The following is a 16192-nucleotide window of genomic DNA, read 5'->3' as shown; positions in this document are numbered from 1 at the left end:
CTTGTTGCGGAGCACAGGCTCCAGACACGCAGGCTCAGTAGTTGTGGCTCACGGGCCTAGTCGCTCCGCGGCATGTGGGATCTTCCCAGAGCAGGGCTCGAACCCGTGTCCCCTGCATTGGCAGGCAGATTCTCAACCACTGTGCCACCAGGGAAGCCCAAGGCTTGAATTCTTGAAGAGGTAAAGGTCTTCGGTAAGGCATCAAAGTTCGTGGAGGCCTGGATCTTGAGCAAGGCCTGGGTTCGTGGGGAGGCCTGTGTCTCCGGTAAGGCCCTGGTTCTTGTGGAAGCCCAGATTTGGAGTAAGGCCTGCATTTCTGGAAACTCTACAGCCTTTAGAAGCTCCTGGGGTCCTTTGGAGGACAGAACCTTGGTTGAGGCCTAGACTCTCATAAAGTTCATGGGTTTGGGGCTTGTTTGGGGTTTGAGAAGTAGTGGATAACTGGGGAGGGATGGGGCCCTGGGGAGAGAGGACAGACTGAGGAGACTTGGAGGTTGGGGGAAAGGTGGGGGTTTGTATTAAGGCGGAGGGCTTCTGGTGGTTGCTGTGTTGATGAAGGACAAAGGATCTTGGAAAACAAGAGGCAGAGAAAGAGTGCATGGTGGAGGCATGGGGCATGGTGAGCTCTGGGCACCAGTCGTAGAATGGAAGCAAGGTTGAGAAGGTGCAGCATCCTTGGAGTACACCAGGAATTTGGGGTAGACGGGAGTCTGGGCATCCGTGTTTCTCTTCTCAGACCTGAAAGGATGTAAGTGAAGGTCTTGGACTGTACAAATTTGTCTTTGGCATCATTTGAGATCTTCCATTCCATAGTCGCCAACTCCACGTAACCCAGTATGGACCCTGTGGAGGGCTTGGCACTGTCCCCACTACATTGCTTCAGTGTTTGCTCAGCTGTACCAGAGCTCACCAGACCATGCCCCTCTTGGGGCCTGGAGAGGGTACCCAAGTCATTTCTGGAGTACCCAGAGTTCTGAGGGGGACACACATGGAATAAGTTCTGCTTTACACTCCGGGCATCATAGACCACATGCCCGGAGGAGAGGCCCTGGCTGAAGGCAGACAACGTAGAGGGAATAGAATCTAGGATGGGGGTACGGGTGGTGGAAAGGACTGGAGGGGTCGTCAGGGCCATGACCAGTGCTGGGACAGAGGTTGTGGCAGAGATCGGGACAGGGGCTGGTGTAGGGGCTAGGGCAGGAGTAGTAGCAGGGGCAGAAGTTGGGGGAGGGACCAGAGTGTTGGCATGGGTATAGGTCAGATGAGCATGGGTCAGGGTGCAGAGAGAAGTGTGGCCCAGGGACTGGGCAGAGGCATGTGAGTGGGCCTGGTCTTGGGCCTGGGCTGGGGTATGGGCTGAGGTGTGCTCAAGGCCATGGACCTGGGCAGGGCTGTGCTCAGGGTTGAGGGCTGGTGAGGGGGTCTGGACCTCGGCGATAGTGTGCTAACGGGTTTGTAATGTGAAGCAAGTCTGGGCCTGAGGTGGGGCGTGCACAGAGAGGTGGTTGTAGGAGAGGGTCTGGGCCTTGGCAGGAGAATGTGCAGGGAGCTGAACTGGGGGGCAGTTCTGGACTCGGGCTGGGGCCTGGGCTGAGTCATAGTCTGGGGTCTTAATCTTGCTCTTTGGGGCAGGCGCATTGGAACCATGTTCACCTTGCTTATCCTGCGGAGCTTGGAAGATGTCTCTCACCTGGAGTTAAAGGTGGCTTGGGACTTTAAGGCTGTGAACGGAGGGTCCTCCCCAGCTCCCACGACCCCCTCCTTCCACAGTCCCCGTGGAGCCTCCTTGGAAGCACAAGGAGTCCGCACTGAGGAGGCATCCAGTAGCACATAGAAGCCGTTTCATCATCTATTTCTGGTATCCAGCAGTCAAGGTGTTTTGGGTGCCTGAGCCAGAAGCTTGGGCGATGGCGGAACCAGGGAGAAACTCTTGAACACATGTTCTTTGGATCCACGGAGCAGCGCATGCACATGCGATGGCTGCCTACACAGCTGTCTTGCTAGTCTGCAGGGAAAAGTGAATTGGGACAGGGCCTAGGTTCCTGAGGGGCTGACAATCAAGTCAGGGATAGAAGAAAGGGGACAGGCCCACATCCCCTGAGGCCACGCTGCTGCCCACTCATCTTTGTGGAAAATACGATTGAAACGTGCCCACAAGAATCTCTTCAGATGCATCCAGAGCTGAGGGAAGAAGGGGAGGGGGGAGGCCGGGATCAAGGTGAGACCTGAAATCCAACCCTTCTCTGGCCAAACCCCAGAAGCACTCCCAACTCCGCCCCTTTACAACTCCAGTGCTCCCCCAACCCCACTGCCCAGATCCTGCCCTCACCAGAGTCACCACGTTGATCCACACGTTGAGCAAGATGATGCTGACCAGGATCAGAAGAATTGAGTCTCCTAGGTCTTGGCATTTCCTGGGTGTGGTGCCAGAGCACGCCTCGGCTAGGTAATGGGTTTGCTCAGCCATGGCCGGGGGTCCCAGGACTGCCTGGGTCCGCTGGCCTCCATATATGTATACTGGGGACAGACTGGGTCATAATGGGGCAGGTGGTGGCGTCACAGTGAGGGAGGGGGACGAAAAGGAGGGCCAGGCGTGGCATTCCATGGTTCCCCGGGTGAGGTAAGCTGAGCCTGGACAGCCAAACAGGGCCTGGAGGCCGGCACACCTCCCCTCGAGGTGTCAAACATTCACTCACCGCCCACTGACTCACTTGTTCAAATGTCACATTCCATCTCTTGGCCCCTCCTGAGACTAGAAAGACCTTGGCCTCAGAGCCCTGCGGAAGGCCTGGCTGGAGTCCAGAGCCTCAGCCTCCTTCGTGCCCTTCACTGGCTGTGGAGCTGGACCTGCCCAGATGTGGAACCTCCCAGTTTGGAAGCAGCTTCTTGTTTGAGGCTCTTTGGGGACAGGGACAGCTGAGACACAGAGGAGGTGCCCAGAGACCAGTGGTGTGGAGACTGCAGCTGCAGATCTACTTAGTGCATGGTATCGGACCAGGAGGGGCCTGCTGGCAGGACTGTGGCCACTAAACCAAGGGGACCCTCAGGCCCAGAAGGGGACACTGGCTTCTTATTGCAGGAAGCCAAAGGCAGGGACCCAAGCTGGCAGAAGGAGTGGCGCTTCCAAGCCACAGACCACCAATGTTTTCTGGACCATGGCGCTCTTTATTCCTCTCTCCATGCCCTGCCGCTCCCCACCCGCCCCCATTAGCTGCTGGCCAGTTCATTTTCCCAGCCTGGCTTCCGTGCAGAGAGGGCCTCGAGGCCGAGGTGGAAGGTAGCAGCGAGTTGGCCCGCGCTTGGCTTCCCGCACTTGCCGCTTCAACTCCAGGCTGTCATACACCTGGTAGTTGGCATTTCCCCCTGGGTTCCGGCTGAGTGGCATGAAGGTGGGCGGGGGTGGAGGGTGTTCGGTAGCCTGGACGTCGGGCAGAGTCTGGGAGGGGCGGAGGAGCAGCGCTGAGCTGGAATCCGAGGCCCGCTGGTAGAGGCCTCGGCCAGCACCGTGAGGGAGGCGGAGGCGGCCAGAGGGTGCCGCACAGGCAGCATCTCTGCCCATTCGGCCGCCCAGCGCTGCACCTCGTGGGGATCCCGGGAGTAGTTCAAGTGTCCCGTGGAGTGGCGCGGGCTGTGGTTGGGCTGGCTGTGAGCACAGCTGTGGAGGCTCCGCCCGTGGGCCGGTGGGGAGTTGCGCTGCCAGGCTTCGGGCCGGTAGCCCTGAGGCACCAGAGCTGATGGAGGCTCAGAGCCCTCCAGACCACGCCGCCGCTGATCCCAGGAGTCATACGGGAGATGGCCCCCTGAGGGGTAAGTTCTGTGCCCCCCAGGGACCCACGAGCTGTTAGGGGGCAGCCGTCGGGTAAGTGGTGGAGACGAGGTCCACTGGTCAGCATCCACATTGCCCCAGATGCGGGATGGCGAGCAAGGGGCCCCGAAGGACTGCAGCCCTAGCTCAGACTTGGCCTCCACACGCTTGGGCATGCGGTGCAGCTCGGGCGACAGGTAGAGACAGGCTGGTGGCTGGATGGCCAGGATCCCACCCTGTCGACCCCAGAGGCCCACGTTGGAGGGCAGACCCATCTGCCGGTAGAGCCCTCCCCAGCACCCCCACGGGTACTTGGGTTGTGGGAAGGAAAGCTGGTCCTCCTCCTCCAGGTAGGAGTCCGGGTCCTCCCAGCTAAAGGAGGGCATCGGAGGCAGCTGTGACATCCCGTGGAGGCGATGCGGCCTACGGAAGCCTGAGCAGCTGGAGGGGAATTTTCTAAATTCTTGGGCCTCCCCTGGTGGCTTCAGGGGTGGCGGCTGCAGCTGCGGCTACGGTTGCGGAGATGGTGGTAGGAGGACGAGGAGTAGCAAGTGGACCGGGCCATTCTCACTTCCACAGGGTCCAGGGTGCAGTGCATGTGGATGTCTTGGGCCTTGGCTGGAGGATGTTTGGAGGAACTTTCACAAGCCTGTGAGATTTCATCTGTGGGAGTCGAGAGTCCGTGAGGGCAGGGCAACTGTCAGAAGATTTCAGGGTTGGGAACCTGGGAGCCTGGGTTTCTAGGGCCCTGGGAATGGCGAGGCGGGGTGCCTCCTAGCTGTCTTCTGTAGTTACTTTTCTGAATAATACAATACATGGTCTTGTCTAAGGCATTCTGGAGCCCATGCCATATCTGGGGTGGGGTGGGGTGGGGTGGGTGAAAATGAAGGCCAGGCTCTCTACCCTCACCACCACTCCCAGCCAAGACCGTTCCTGCAGACGGAGGTGCAGGCTGCAGCTGGTTCCCACCCTCAGCCATCTTCACCCCTACTGGTGATCCCCAACCATCGCTGACCATAGTTGCCATGCTGATCCCAATGCTGACAAGAATGACAATGCCCAGCAACAGGAGTAGGAAGTCCTCCGCATTCTGGGTACTTTCTTGGTATTGATGGCAGCACCCCAGGTTGTCATACCAGAGCTGCTGTTCCATGGTGGGCGGGTCCTAGGGCCGCCTGAGCCGTGGGACGCCCCACCCCCCCAACCCCACCGGCCCTGACCCACACTGCACTCATGCCAGGACCTGAGGACACCCCCCAACAGGTGAGGGACCATGGTCATAATGAGGCACATTGCAGGGAGTCACAATGCGGAGTTGTCCAATCTTTCATCCACTCAGCTGGTCCTTTAGGTGGCCGTCTCTGCCCTCGGCTCCCACTACATGGAGCCTAGTCCCCAGAGTTCAGTCTGTCCTTCTGTCTCCATGGGGCCTTGCTTAACTTGATTTGCAAGCAGGGTTGCTACAGATGAGAGACAGTCTTCATAGTGACTGGATCATGCATATAGGATTTCCTCCATTTCATTGTTCAAGACATTAGGACCGCTTACGTAGCCTGTTGGGCTTCTTAGAACTAGCCTGCAGTTCTTAAAAAGTTTCAAGGGAAGCCAGAAATCCAAATTGCTCTGTGAAATATCCACATTTTAAAAGTAGCAAACCAATTCAAATTTTAAACTCTGCTGGCCAACAACATGGGCCACACAAAACACACCAGGTTGTAACCTCTGACGTATACTGTATAATGCTTTTGTTCTCATCTTCTCATATGATCCTCAGACTAGGGGGCAGATACTATTATTCGCTTCATTTTACAGATGGAGAAACTGAGGCACAGAGCAGTTTAGTAGCTTGTCCAAAGTTTGAGCATCAAAGCTGGAACTTGAGGTTTTTACAGTGTGCTTTTTTATCCTCATTACAAATGCATCCTTTTAGAAAGAACCTTTTCTTATCCTAAAGATAATACATATTACAAAATACAATAAAGTACAGAAAGGTCAAAACAAAGAAAAAACGACCACTAGTCCCAACATGCCCACATAAGCACTATTACTTAGTGTATTTCCTTACAGAAAACATAATTTCCCTCTTCATTCAATCAGAGGTACCGGCTGTATAGGTTAGGATCTGTGCTCGGTGCTGGGGATATTACAGTGAACAGCCATAGTTCCCGCCCTCAGAAGGCTTACAATCTAGTTCTTGTTCTTTGTTCCATTCATTGCCAACCTAGATGTGAATATCCAATGGGGCTTCTTCAAGAAGCAAAAGAGTAAATAAGCAGATAGTGCATGTCAGGTGGGCCCAAGGCCCCCAGCTGCCCAGTCCCACTTGGGCTTCCTCCCTAGAAACGAAATGAGGAGAGGATTGGACTCCTAGTGAAGGAGTTAAGATGCAGAAAGGGATAGGACTTGAGAGTACTATCAAACTCTCAACTCAAGTGGCCGAGGTCCTCGGTCTCGGCCCTCTCGTCCTCAAGGAAAGGGGTCGGGAGGGGGCAAGTGGTACGTGGCATCCAGAAAGATGACGAGGGTCCACAGGAAGAGGCGGTCCACCACCATGGCCACAAACTGCCAGTCCTCCTTCAACTGGGGGTAGGAAGATTAAACTGTTCCTGGGCTCCAGACAACCAGGGAAGGCGGCCTCAAGGCCCTGTACCGCACCCAGGTCCTCATACCACAGCTTTGAGACAAGGGCGGGCCCGCAGAATAGCAGAGAGCGAAACTGCGGGCGACGGATGTGAGTAAAGAACAAGTGGGAAGCCAGGGGGCGGGACCAAGTGAGGCAAACTTCCAATCAGAAAAATAATCGAGTTCTGGGGGCGGAGCCTAAGTTTGCCGGTGGAGCCAAGGCCACCCAGGCCTTGCCTTAACCCACCCTCTTTGGAGTCACAGCTTCGTGGTCCTCCTGTTCCCGCAGCTGTTGAGCGGTGTAGCTGATTGAAGAAACGACCTCCCGTAGGTCGGGAGGCAGGCACACAGCCCGGCTTGGACCATCGATAAATGGCCGCAGGTCCGGGGCAGACAGTTCAGGCTGGAACGTGGAAGAGGCGAGTCTGTTTGGCCACGACCGGGGCACAAAGACGGCCTGCGTGGGTGCTCTAGGCCCCGCCCCAGCTCCCTCCTCCAACGCCCATCCAGGTTTCAAAACGTGAGAGAGCCCTTCAGGTTCTCTTCAGCAGCGGCGACCTCTCTAGCCTTCCGCAATTCCTCCTATTCCCTTACGCTTTAGTTCCCACCTCCCCGCAAAGTGGGCAACAGAAGGGGTACTACAACTCCCATGATGCTCGACCACGACATCCTCTGAGAGCTTAGGACGCCTGCCTCCGCACAGTCTTCTGGGAACTGTAGTTCTCCCTCTCCCTTCTACGTGGGCCGTGGGGAGTAGATACTACCTGTTGGGTTTGGGGAAGAGAAAATCATGTGGTGGCTTGCGGATGAAATATTCATCTGTTCCCCGACCCCAGCCACTTCCTGGAGAATCCCTGAGAGGTATAGGAGGTGGCTCCGGTATCTGGTCTCTCTCAGGTTTGGGTCTCTTCAGACCCAGATACGGAGGGAGTTTGTGGATAAAGATCTGCTGAGTAGAAGAAGAGCCGTCTTGGAGGGGGCTCTTATGCTTTCAGACCAGAAGGGAAGCCGCCAACCACCCCCACGGCACGTGCCCATTCCTGCGCATGCGTGCATGCATCCCACAGATGAAATGCAACTACACAGCCCAAGAGTCCTTAAGGGGGTTAGGAGGCATCCTGACTGGAAAGAAAAGTTCTGAGGGCTTCCACCCTGATAGTACCTAACCCTGAGAATGCTTCCTTGGGACCCACGAAGGAGAGAAGTATTGATGAAGAGAGTCTGGGATCTACGCAATGTTAATGATGGGAGGATAAAATTAATTGGGCAACATTTCAACACCCAAAGACCTTGGCACTTTGACACTCTACCAGGAGTTGTAGTTCTCCCTCAGGTCTGTGAAAGGGAAGGTTGAAAGTTGGTGGGAGTGAGGAGCGATACCTGGACAAAAAGCCAAATACTAGGATTGAGAGTTAACACAGGTTGGAGAGGAGATCTTCTTACCTGACGGACCCAAAGGGGCATTTGGTGGGTGTGGGGTGAGCGATGGTGCAGGTTGAGGACTACGATGTTAAGGATGACTGAGAAGGTGACGAGGACCATGGTAAACATGAGGTATTTGATAATGACGGGGACAGACAGGGAGGTCTCAGGCACTTTGTCTGCCAGCAGCAGCAGGAACACAGTAAGGGTCAGCAGGGCAAAGATCGAGAGCCCCATCTGCTCTACTTGGGGGACAGAGGGGAAGGCGGAAGGATTAGGCTTTGCCAGAAAGCAATCTCCCTGGCATAATCAGTGACCGTGTTTCCAGCCCACTCAAGGACAGGCTTTTGGAAGGGCCAACTGCATGCAAATAACTCCTACATTTATACCTCCAACCTGGACTGATTCCCCTAAATTCCACACTTGTATCCACCTGCCTACTTAACCTCTCCATTTGGGTGTCCAATAGACACCTCGACCTTAACATGTCCAAAACTTAATTCCCTCACCACCGACTCCCCACACAGTCTTCCTCAGGTCATAAATGACAACTCGATCTTTCCTGTGGCTCAGGCCAAATCCCTTGGAGTCATTCTCAGCTCTCCTCTCTCTCATCCCATATCCAATCCATACCAAACCCTATTGGCTCTACCTTCAACATATATCCTGAAACTGATGACTTATCCCATCTACCACTACCATCCTGGTACAAGCCACCATTACCTCAGATCTGAGTTATTACAAAGGCCTCCTCTTTGCTTCATCCTTTGTCCCCCCTGCTGACTGTTCTCAACAGAGCAGCCACATTGATCCCGTTAAAATGTAAATCAGATCAACCAAGAGCCCCAAACACAGCCCAGAATGGGGGAGGCAAGTTTGCATACATCTGGTCGTGACCCAAGAGACCAGATGAGGAAAACTGAAGCCTGGGCTCTTTCTCACAGTCTGGGGAAATCAGGCATTGGGTGTCCATCCCTACATCTTACCTCCTCCCCAGAGGGTGGCTTCTGAGCCACCCTAAAAAGAATTAAGTTCTCTGCGCTCTGGGGGAGCTTTAAGATGCTGGGCGTGGGTGACAGGGAAAGGAAAATTGCTCTAAACTCTAAAGCACTGCTCTCCAATAGCATTTTTCATGATGATGGAAATGTTCTAAATCTGTGCCGTCCAATGCAGTAGCCACTAGCTCCATGTGGCTACTGAGCACTTAGAAGATCATGGCACTGAGGAAGAGAATTTCTTTTTTTTTTCTGGCCAAGCCATGAAGCTTGCGGGGTCTGAATTCCCCGACCAGGGATTGAACCACCGCCACATCAGTGAAAGCGCCAAGTCCCAACAACTGGACTGCCAGGGAACAGAATTGGATGTCAGGGAAATTCTGTTCCCTGAGGAAGAGAATTTTTAACTTTTTAACTTAATTTTTAATAGAATTAATTTTCCTTAACTTTAAGTAATTTACATTCTAATAGGCCTTTGGCTAGTGGCTACTGTAATTGACAGTGCAGCTCTAGGGCCTTGGGGATAACGGATTTAGCTAGACAGCGATGGAGGGAAAGCAGGGATAGTTTAGGTCCTCATCAGGCCCTGTGGGATGGGGCTGGGTTGGATGTCCTCAAAAGTCCACAGAACACTTCTCTTGTCTCTTTATTCCTCATGCTTATCTGTCCCCTCTTTTTCTAAGTTTCTCATCACACACTGATATCCCCACTCCTTGATGGTCTCTGGTGAGTTGTTGGATGTTGGAAGCCATCCTGGAGCCATTGCACCATGACAAAGTCATGAAGCAACGGAAGGCGAAACTGCAAGGCAGCGCCGTGCCAGGAAGGTGGACTACAGCTCTGTTGTTATGTTTTATGATAATAAGTTTAAATATAGGGGCAATTTTGGGGGGATGTTGCTCCACGTGAAAGAAAAATTCCTCTAGGACTCCCCCTCCTGAAACTACCACAGAATGGGAAGTACCCACTAAAGACCCAGGGAAATGGGTAAAGAATTAAGAGCCTGGAACTAAAGGGATATTTTTTTTATGAAAAACACCCTCTAGTATGGAGTTATGGCCATGGGCTGGAGTTCCTGATCACATAGGAAATTTATGGTTCTATTATAAAGGAAGATTAATTCTAGAAAAGCAAATGCCTGGAGCAGAATTAGTTGCTAGGATAGGGAGAAAGCACTGTCTCAGTTGAAGGAAACAACGAGAAAGGGCATGCAGGGTACATTGTAAATATTTTCGTGGAACCATTGTAAAAGGTTGCCCATGCAAGAAGAGAAATAGGAACAAGTAGCTTCAACTTTTACAACTAAAATAATCATATAACTGCTTGGCTTGGTTACTAAGAAATAACCTGTGATTAATGGGAACTTGGGAAATATTTTAATAGGACATCTAGAAACTAGGGGATATATTTTTTAAAAAAAAATCTTTATAGAACATTTTGAGGTTTGATTGTGCTAAGATTGTTTGGTCACATACCTGGTAATGTAATCAACTACAATATATAAACCTGTGATTGTAAACAATAAAGAAGAGAGAGAAACATGCAATGCTGATACTTTAAGAAGTGTAATAGATTTATTTCCTTCGCCGACGCTATCTATCCCTCGGGTATCCCTTGACTCGCTGGAGCTGGACTCCGGCAGCTGGATGTGGCCCTATGAAGGCGCCTGGGAGACAGAGCTTCGCACTTGACCCTGTCTGCTGTCTCTGGCGGGCATCAAAGACCACATGCCCTAGCCGGGTGCCTGCTGGTTTTGGGAGGCGTAGACATCTGGCGATAGTTCTGGCAGGCTGGGGGGATGGTATCGGGTGGTACACCCAGGCTTGGCTGCCTGTTCGCTGCGAGGAGGTTAGCAGGTCATTGTAGGCCCCCTGAGCCTTGGCAGAGCAGGAGTTGTGACTGGGTGGGACAGAAGTCCATGGTATGTGCTGCCCTGCATCCTCCTTTCGAGGAACTGTCTCAGATATAAATGACTTTTGGGTCTGACGTGGGCCCAAAACTTGGACAGAGTCAGTTCCTAGAGGGTTCTTGTGGAGGCCAGGGTTTGGGATAAGGCCTGAGTTGTTATGGAGGCCTCGTCTCTTGGATAAGCCAGAGTCTTGAGTAAGGGCTGGACCCTTATGGGGGCCAGGATCTCGATTAATTCCTGAGTCCTCGTGGAAGTTAGGGTCATGGGTATGTTCTGAGCTCCTGTAAATTCCAGCATCTTGGGTAAGGCCAGGATTCTTATGGAGGTCAGAATCTTGAGTAAGGCCTTGGCTCCTGCAGACTCCAGAAGCTTGGGTCAGGCCTGGATTCTTGTAGTCTCCGGAGTCTCGGGTAAGGCTTGAGCCCTTATGGAGGCGAGCGGTTTGCACAGGACCTGGGCTCTTATGGAGATCAGACTCCTGGCAAAGGACTGAGCTCTTGTTGACTGCAGAGTCTTGGGCATGGCATGGACTCTTCTGTGGCCAAGAATCTTGGGTAATGACTGGATTCTTCTGAAGGTCAGAGTCTTGGGAAAGGCTTGGATTCTTGCAGAGGTAAGGGTCTTTGGTAAGGCCTCGAAGTTCGTGGAGGCCTGGATCTTGAGCAAGGCCTGGGTTCTTGGGGAGGCCTGTGTCTCCGGTAAGGCCTGGGGTCCTTTGGAGGACAGAGCATTGGTTGAGACCTAGACTCTCATGAAGTTCTGGGGGTTGGGGCTGGTTTGGGGTTTGGGAAGTAGTGGATAACTGGGGAGGGATGGGGCCCTGGGGAGAGAGGACAGACTGAGGAGACTTGGAGGTTGGGGGAAAGGTGGGGGTTTGTATTAAGGCGGAGGGCTTCTGGTGGTTGCTGTGTTGATGAAGGACAAAGGATCTGGGAAAACAAGAGGCAGAGAAAGAGTGCATGGTGGAGGCATGGTGCATGGTGAGCTCTGGGCACTGGTCGGAGAATGGAAGCAAGGTTGAGAAGGTGCAGCATCCTTGGAGTACACCAGGAATTTGGGGTAGACTGGAGTCTGGGGATCCGTGTTTCTCTTCTCAGACTGGCAAGGGTGGGAGCTACAGTGAGTGAAGGTCTTGGACTGTACAAATTTGTCTTTGGCATCATTTGGGATCTTCCATTCCATAGTCCCCAACTCCACGTAACCCAGTATGGACCCTGTGGAGGGCTTGGCACTGTCCCCACTACATTGCTTCAGTGTTTGCTCAGCTGTACCAGAGCTCACCAGACCATGCCCCTCTTGGGGCCTGGAGAGGGTACCCAAGTCATTTCTGGAGTACCCAGAGTTCTGAGGGGGACACACATGGAATAAGTTCTGCTTTATGCTGCGGGCATAGTAGACCACATGGCCAGAGGAGAGGCCTTGGTCGAAGGTAGACAAGGTAGAGAGAATAGAATCTAGGATGGGGGTACGGGTGGTGGAAGGGACTGGAGGGGTCGTCAGGGCCATGACCAGTGCTGGGACAGAGGTTGTGGCAGAGATCGGGACAGGGGCTGGTGTAGGGGCTAGGGCAGGAGTAGTAGCAGGGGCAGAAGTTGGGGGAGGGACCAGAGTGTTGGCATGGGTATAGGTCAGATGAGCATGGGTCAGGGTGCAGAGAGAAGTGTGGCCCAGGAATTGGGCTGAGGCATGTGAGGGGGCCTGGGCTTGGGCCTGGGCTGGGGTATGGGCTGAGGTATGCTCCGGGCCATGGACCTGGGCAGGGCTGTGCTCAGGGGTGAGGGCTGGTGAGGGGGTCTGGGCCTGGGGGGTAGTGTGCTCAGGGAGGTGGAGTGTGGAGCAAGTCTGGGCCTGAGGTGGGGCGTGCACAGAGGGGTGCTTGTAGGAGAAGGTCTGGGCCTTGGCAGGAGAATGTGCAGGGAGCTGAACTGGGGGGCAGGTCTGGGCCCGGGCTGGGGCCTGGGCTGAGTCATAGTCTGGGGTCTTAGTCTTGCTCTCTTGGGGCAGGCAGAGTGGAACCACGTCCACCTTGCTTATCCTGCGGAGCTTGGAAGATGTCTCTCACCTGGAGTTAAAGGTGGCTTTGGACTTTAAGGCTGTGAACGGAGGGGCCTCCCCAGCTCCCACTACCCCCTCCTTCCACAGTCCCCGTGGAGCCTCCGTGGAAGCCCGAGCCCGTCCACACTGCGGCGGCATCCAGCAGCACTTAGAAGCCGTCTCATCATCTGTTTCTGGTATCCAGGATTCAAGGTGGTTTGGGTGCCTGTGCAGGAAGCTCGGGCGATGGTGGAAGCGGGGAGAAACTCTTGAACACAGGTTCTTGGGATCCACGGAGCAGCACATGCGATGGCTGCCTCCACAGCTGGCTTGCTTGTCTGCAGGGAAAGGCGAGATGGGACAGGGCCTGGGTTCCTGAGGGGCTGAGAATCAAGGCAGGGATAGAAGAAAGGGGACAGGCCCACATCCCCTGAGGCCACACTGGCGCCCACTTACCTTTGGGGAAAATACGGTTGAAACCTGCCCGCAAGAATCTCTTCAGATGCATCCAGAGCTGAGGGAAGCAAGGGAGCGTGGAGTTCGGGATCAGGGTGAGCCCTGAAATCCAACCCTTGTCCGGCCACACTGCAGCAGCCATCCCATCTCAGCCCCTTCAAGACCCCAGGGCTCCCCCAACCACACTGCCCAGATCCTGCCCTCACCAGAGTCACCACGTTGATCCACACATTGAGCAAGATGATGCTGACCAGGATCAGAAGAATTGAGTCTCCTAGGTCTTGGCATTTCCTGGGTGTGGTGCCAGAGCACGCCTCGGCTAGGTAATGGGTTTGCTCAGCCATGGCCGGGGGTCCCAGGACTGCCTGGGTCCGCTGGCCTCCATATATGTATACTGGGAGACAGACTGGGTCATAATGGGGCAGGTGGTGGCGTCACAGTGAGGGAGGGGGACGAAAAGGAGGGCCAGGCGTGGCATTCCATGGTTCCCCGGGTGAGGTAAGCTGAGCCTGGACAGCCAAACAGGGCCCGGAGGCCGGCACACCTCCCCTCGAGGTGTCAAACATTCACTCACCGCCCACTGACTCACTTGTTCAAATGTCACATTCCATCTCTTGGCCCCTCCTGAGACTAGAAAGACCTTGGCCTCAGAGCCCTGCGGAAGGCCTGGCTGGAGTCCAGAGCCTCAGCCTTCTTCATGCCCTTCACTGGCTGTGGAGCTGGACCTGCCCAGATGTGGAACCTCCCAGTTTGGAAGCAGCTTCTTGTTTGAGGCTCTTTGGGGACAGGGACAGCTGAGACACAGAGGAGGTGCCCAGAGACCAGTGGTGTGGAGACTGCAGCTGCAGATCTACTTAGTGCATGGTATCGGACCAGGAGGGGCCTGCTGGCAGGACTGTGGCCACTAAACCAAGGGGACCCTCAGGCCCAGAAGGGGACACTGGCTTCTTATTGCAGGAAGCCAAAGGCAGGGACCCAAGCTGGCAGAAGGAGTGGCGCTTCCAAGCCACAGACCGCCAATGTTTTCTGGACCATGGCGCTCTTTATTCCTCTCTCCATGCCCTGCCGCTCCCCACCCGCCCCCATTAGCTGCTGGCCAGTTCATTTTCCCAGCCTGGCTTCCGTGCAGAGAGGGCCTCGAGGCCGAGGTGGAAGGTAGCAGCGAGTTGGCCCGCGCTTGGCTTCCCGCACTTGCCGCTTCAACTCCAGGCTGTCATACACCTGGTAGTTGGCATTTCCCCCTGGGTTCCGGCTGAGTGGCATGAAGGTGGGCGGGGGTGGAGGGTGTTCGGTAGCCTGGACGTCGGGCAGAGTCTGGGAGGGGCGGAGGAGCAGCGCTGAGCTGGAATCCGAGGCCCGCTGGTAGAGGCCTCGGCCAGCACCGTGAGGGAGGCGGAGGCGGCCAGAGGGTGCCGCACAGGCAGCATCTCTGCCCATTCGGCCGCCCAGCGCCGCACCTCGTGGGGATCCCGGGAGTAGTTCAAGTGTCCCGTGGAGTGGCGCGGGCTGTGGTTGGGCTGGCTGTGAGCACAGCTGTGGAGGCTCCGCCCGTGGGCCGGTGGGGAGTTGCGCTGCCAGGCTTCGGGCCGGTAGCCCTGAGGCACCAGAGCTGATGGAGGCTCAGAGCCCTCCAGACCACGCCGCCGCTGATCCCAGGAGTCATACGGGAGATGGCCCCCTGAGGGGTAAGTTCTGTGCCCCCCAGGGACCCACGAGCTGTTAGGGGGCAGCCGTCGGGTAAGTGGTGGAGACGAGGTCCACTGGTCAGCATCCACATTGCCCCAGATGCGGGATGGCGAGCAAGGGGCCCCGAAGGACTGCAGCCCTAGCTCAGACTTGGCCTCCACACGCTTGGGCATGCGGTGCAGCTCGGGCGACAGGTAGAGACAGGCTGGTGGCTGGATGGCCAGGATCCCACCCTGTCGACCCCAGAGGCCCACGTTGGAGGGCAGACCCATCTGCCGGTAGAGCCCTCCCCAGCACCCCCACGGGTACTTGGGTTGTGGGAAGGAAAGCTGGTCCTCCTCCTCCAGGTAGGAGTCCGGGTCCTCCCAGCTAAAGGAGGGCATCGGAGGCAGCTGTGACATCCCGTGGAGGCGATGCGGCCTACGGAAGCCTGAGCAGCTGGAGGGGAATTTTCTAAATTCTTGGGCCTCCCCTGGTGGCTTCAGGGGTGGCGGCTGCAGCTGCGGCTACGGTTGCGGAGATGGTGGTAGGAGGACGAGGAGTAGCAAGTGGACCGGGCCATTCTCACTTCCACAGGGTCCAGGGTGCAGTGCATGTGGATGTCTTGGGCCTTGGCTGGAGGATGTTTGGAGGAACTTTCACAAGCCTGTGAGATTTCATCTGTGGGAGTCGAGAGTCCGTGAGGGCAGGGCAACTGTCAGAAGATTTCAGGGTTGGGAACCTGGGAGCCTGGGTTTCTAGGGCCCTGGGAATGGCGAGGCGGGGTGCCTCCTAGCTGTCTTCTGTAGTTACTTTTCTGAATAATACAATACATGGTCTTGTCTAAGGCATTCTGGAGCCCATGCCATATCTGGGGTGGGGTGGGGTGGGGTGGGTGAAAATGAAGGCCAGGCTCTCTACCCTCACCACCACTCCCAGCCAAGACCGTTCCTGCAGACGGAGGTGCAGGCTGCAGCTGGTTCCCACCCTCAGCCATCTTCACCCCTACTGGTGATCCCCAACCATCGCTGACCATAGTTGCCATGCTGATCCCAATGCTGACAAGAATGACAATGCCCAGCAACAGGAGTAGGAAGTCCTCCGCATTCTGGGTACTTTCTTGGTATTGATGGCAGCACCCCAGGTTGTCATACCAGAGCTGCTGTTCCATGGTGGGCGGGTCCTAGGGCCGCCTGAGCCGTGGGACGCCCCACCCCCCCAACCCCACCGGCCCTGACCCACACTGCACTCATGCCAGGACCTGGGGACACCCCCCAACAGGTG

The 16192-nt window shown here is 55.4% G+C and overlaps 2 protein-coding genes and 3 pseudogenes across 5 annotated transcripts; all 5 read right to left on the bottom strand.

The window, feature by feature from the left end:
* Positions 1-201: 201 nt before the first annotated feature.
* On the bottom strand, positions 202-2123 carry LOC308611471 (uncharacterized protein SPEM3-like; annotated as a pseudogene). The gene is made up of 2 exons: positions 2093-2123; positions 202-1344 (listed from the first exon to the last, which is right to left on the bottom strand). The product of its transcript is annotated as an uncharacterized protein SPEM3-like (transcript).
* Positions 2124-2807: 684 nt separating this feature from the next.
* LOC308611470 (uncharacterized protein SPEM2-like) lies at positions 2808-4961 on the bottom strand (annotated as a pseudogene). Its single transcript has 4 exons — positions 4821-4961; positions 4601-4658; positions 3199-4468; positions 2808-2898 (listed from the first exon to the last, which is right to left on the bottom strand). The product of its transcript is annotated as an uncharacterized protein SPEM2-like (transcript).
* Positions 4962-6013: 1052 nt separating this feature from the next.
* On the bottom strand, positions 6014-8500 carry LOC308611465 (acetylcholine receptor subunit beta-like). Its single transcript, XM_081260226.1, has 4 exons — positions 7871-8500; positions 7192-7373; positions 6690-6852; positions 6014-6385 (listed from the first exon to the last, which is right to left on the bottom strand). Exons 1-4 carry the CDS (start codon positions 8084-8086, stop codon positions 6272-6274), a joined length of 675 nt encoding a protein of 224 aa, XP_081116352.1. The 5' UTR covers positions 8087-8500; the 3' UTR covers positions 6014-6271.
* Positions 8501-10059: 1559 nt separating this feature from the next.
* On the bottom strand, positions 10060-13795 carry LOC308611461 (uncharacterized protein). The gene is made up of 4 exons (XM_081260222.1): positions 13450-13795; positions 13244-13301; positions 12816-13125; positions 10060-11466 (listed from the first exon to the last, which is right to left on the bottom strand). Exons 1-4 carry the CDS (start codon positions 13585-13587, stop codon positions 10437-10439), a joined length of 1536 nt encoding a protein of 511 aa, XP_081116348.1. The 5' UTR covers positions 13588-13795; the 3' UTR covers positions 10060-10436.
* Positions 13796-13928: 133 nt separating this feature from the next.
* LOC308611469 (uncharacterized protein SPEM2-like) lies at positions 13929-16082 on the bottom strand (annotated as a pseudogene). The gene is made up of 4 exons: positions 15942-16082; positions 15722-15779; positions 14320-15589; positions 13929-14019 (listed from the first exon to the last, which is right to left on the bottom strand). The product of its transcript is annotated as an uncharacterized protein SPEM2-like (transcript).
* Between the last annotated feature and the right edge of the window lie 110 nt (positions 16083-16192).

Source organism: Mesoplodon bidens (assembly GCF_964165515.1).
Source record: "Mesoplodon bidens genome assembly, contig: HAP1_SCAFFOLD_1250, whole genome shotgun sequence".
NCBI classification, from domain to species: Eukaryota; Metazoa; Chordata; class Mammalia; order Artiodactyla; family Ziphiidae; genus Mesoplodon; species Mesoplodon bidens.
Note: the sequence above shows the minus strand (reverse complement) of the source record. Positions and strands in the feature narration are given on the sequence as shown.

Excerpts from the sequence above, each read along its gene's own strand:
- LOC308611465 (XM_081260226.1), bottom strand. The coding sequence starts at position 8,086 with ATGGGGCTCTCGATCTTTGCCCTGCTGACCCTTACTGTGTTCCTGCTG. Across the intron at positions 7,374-7,870 it reads TGCCCCTTTGGGTCCGTCAG|ATCTTTATCCACAAACTCCC; the intron begins GTAAGAAGATCT and ends TCTACTCAGCAG. Across the intron at positions 6,386-6,689 it reads AACAGGAGGACCACGAAGCT|TTGAAGGAGGACTGGCAGTT; the intron begins GTGACTCCAAAG and ends TCCTACCCCCAG.
- LOC308611461 (XM_081260222.1), bottom strand. The coding sequence starts at position 13,587 with ATGGCTGAGCAAACCCATTACCTAGCCGAGGCGTGCTCTGGCACCACA. Across the intron at positions 13,302-13,449 it reads GGATCAACGTGGTGACTCTG|CTCTGGATGCATCTGAAGAG; the intron begins GTGAGGGCAGGA and ends TGCTTCCCTCAG. Across the intron at positions 13,126-13,243 it reads CAACCGTATTTTCCCCAAAG|ACAAGCAAGCCAGCTGTGGA; the intron begins GTAAGTGGGCGC and ends CTTTCCCTGCAG.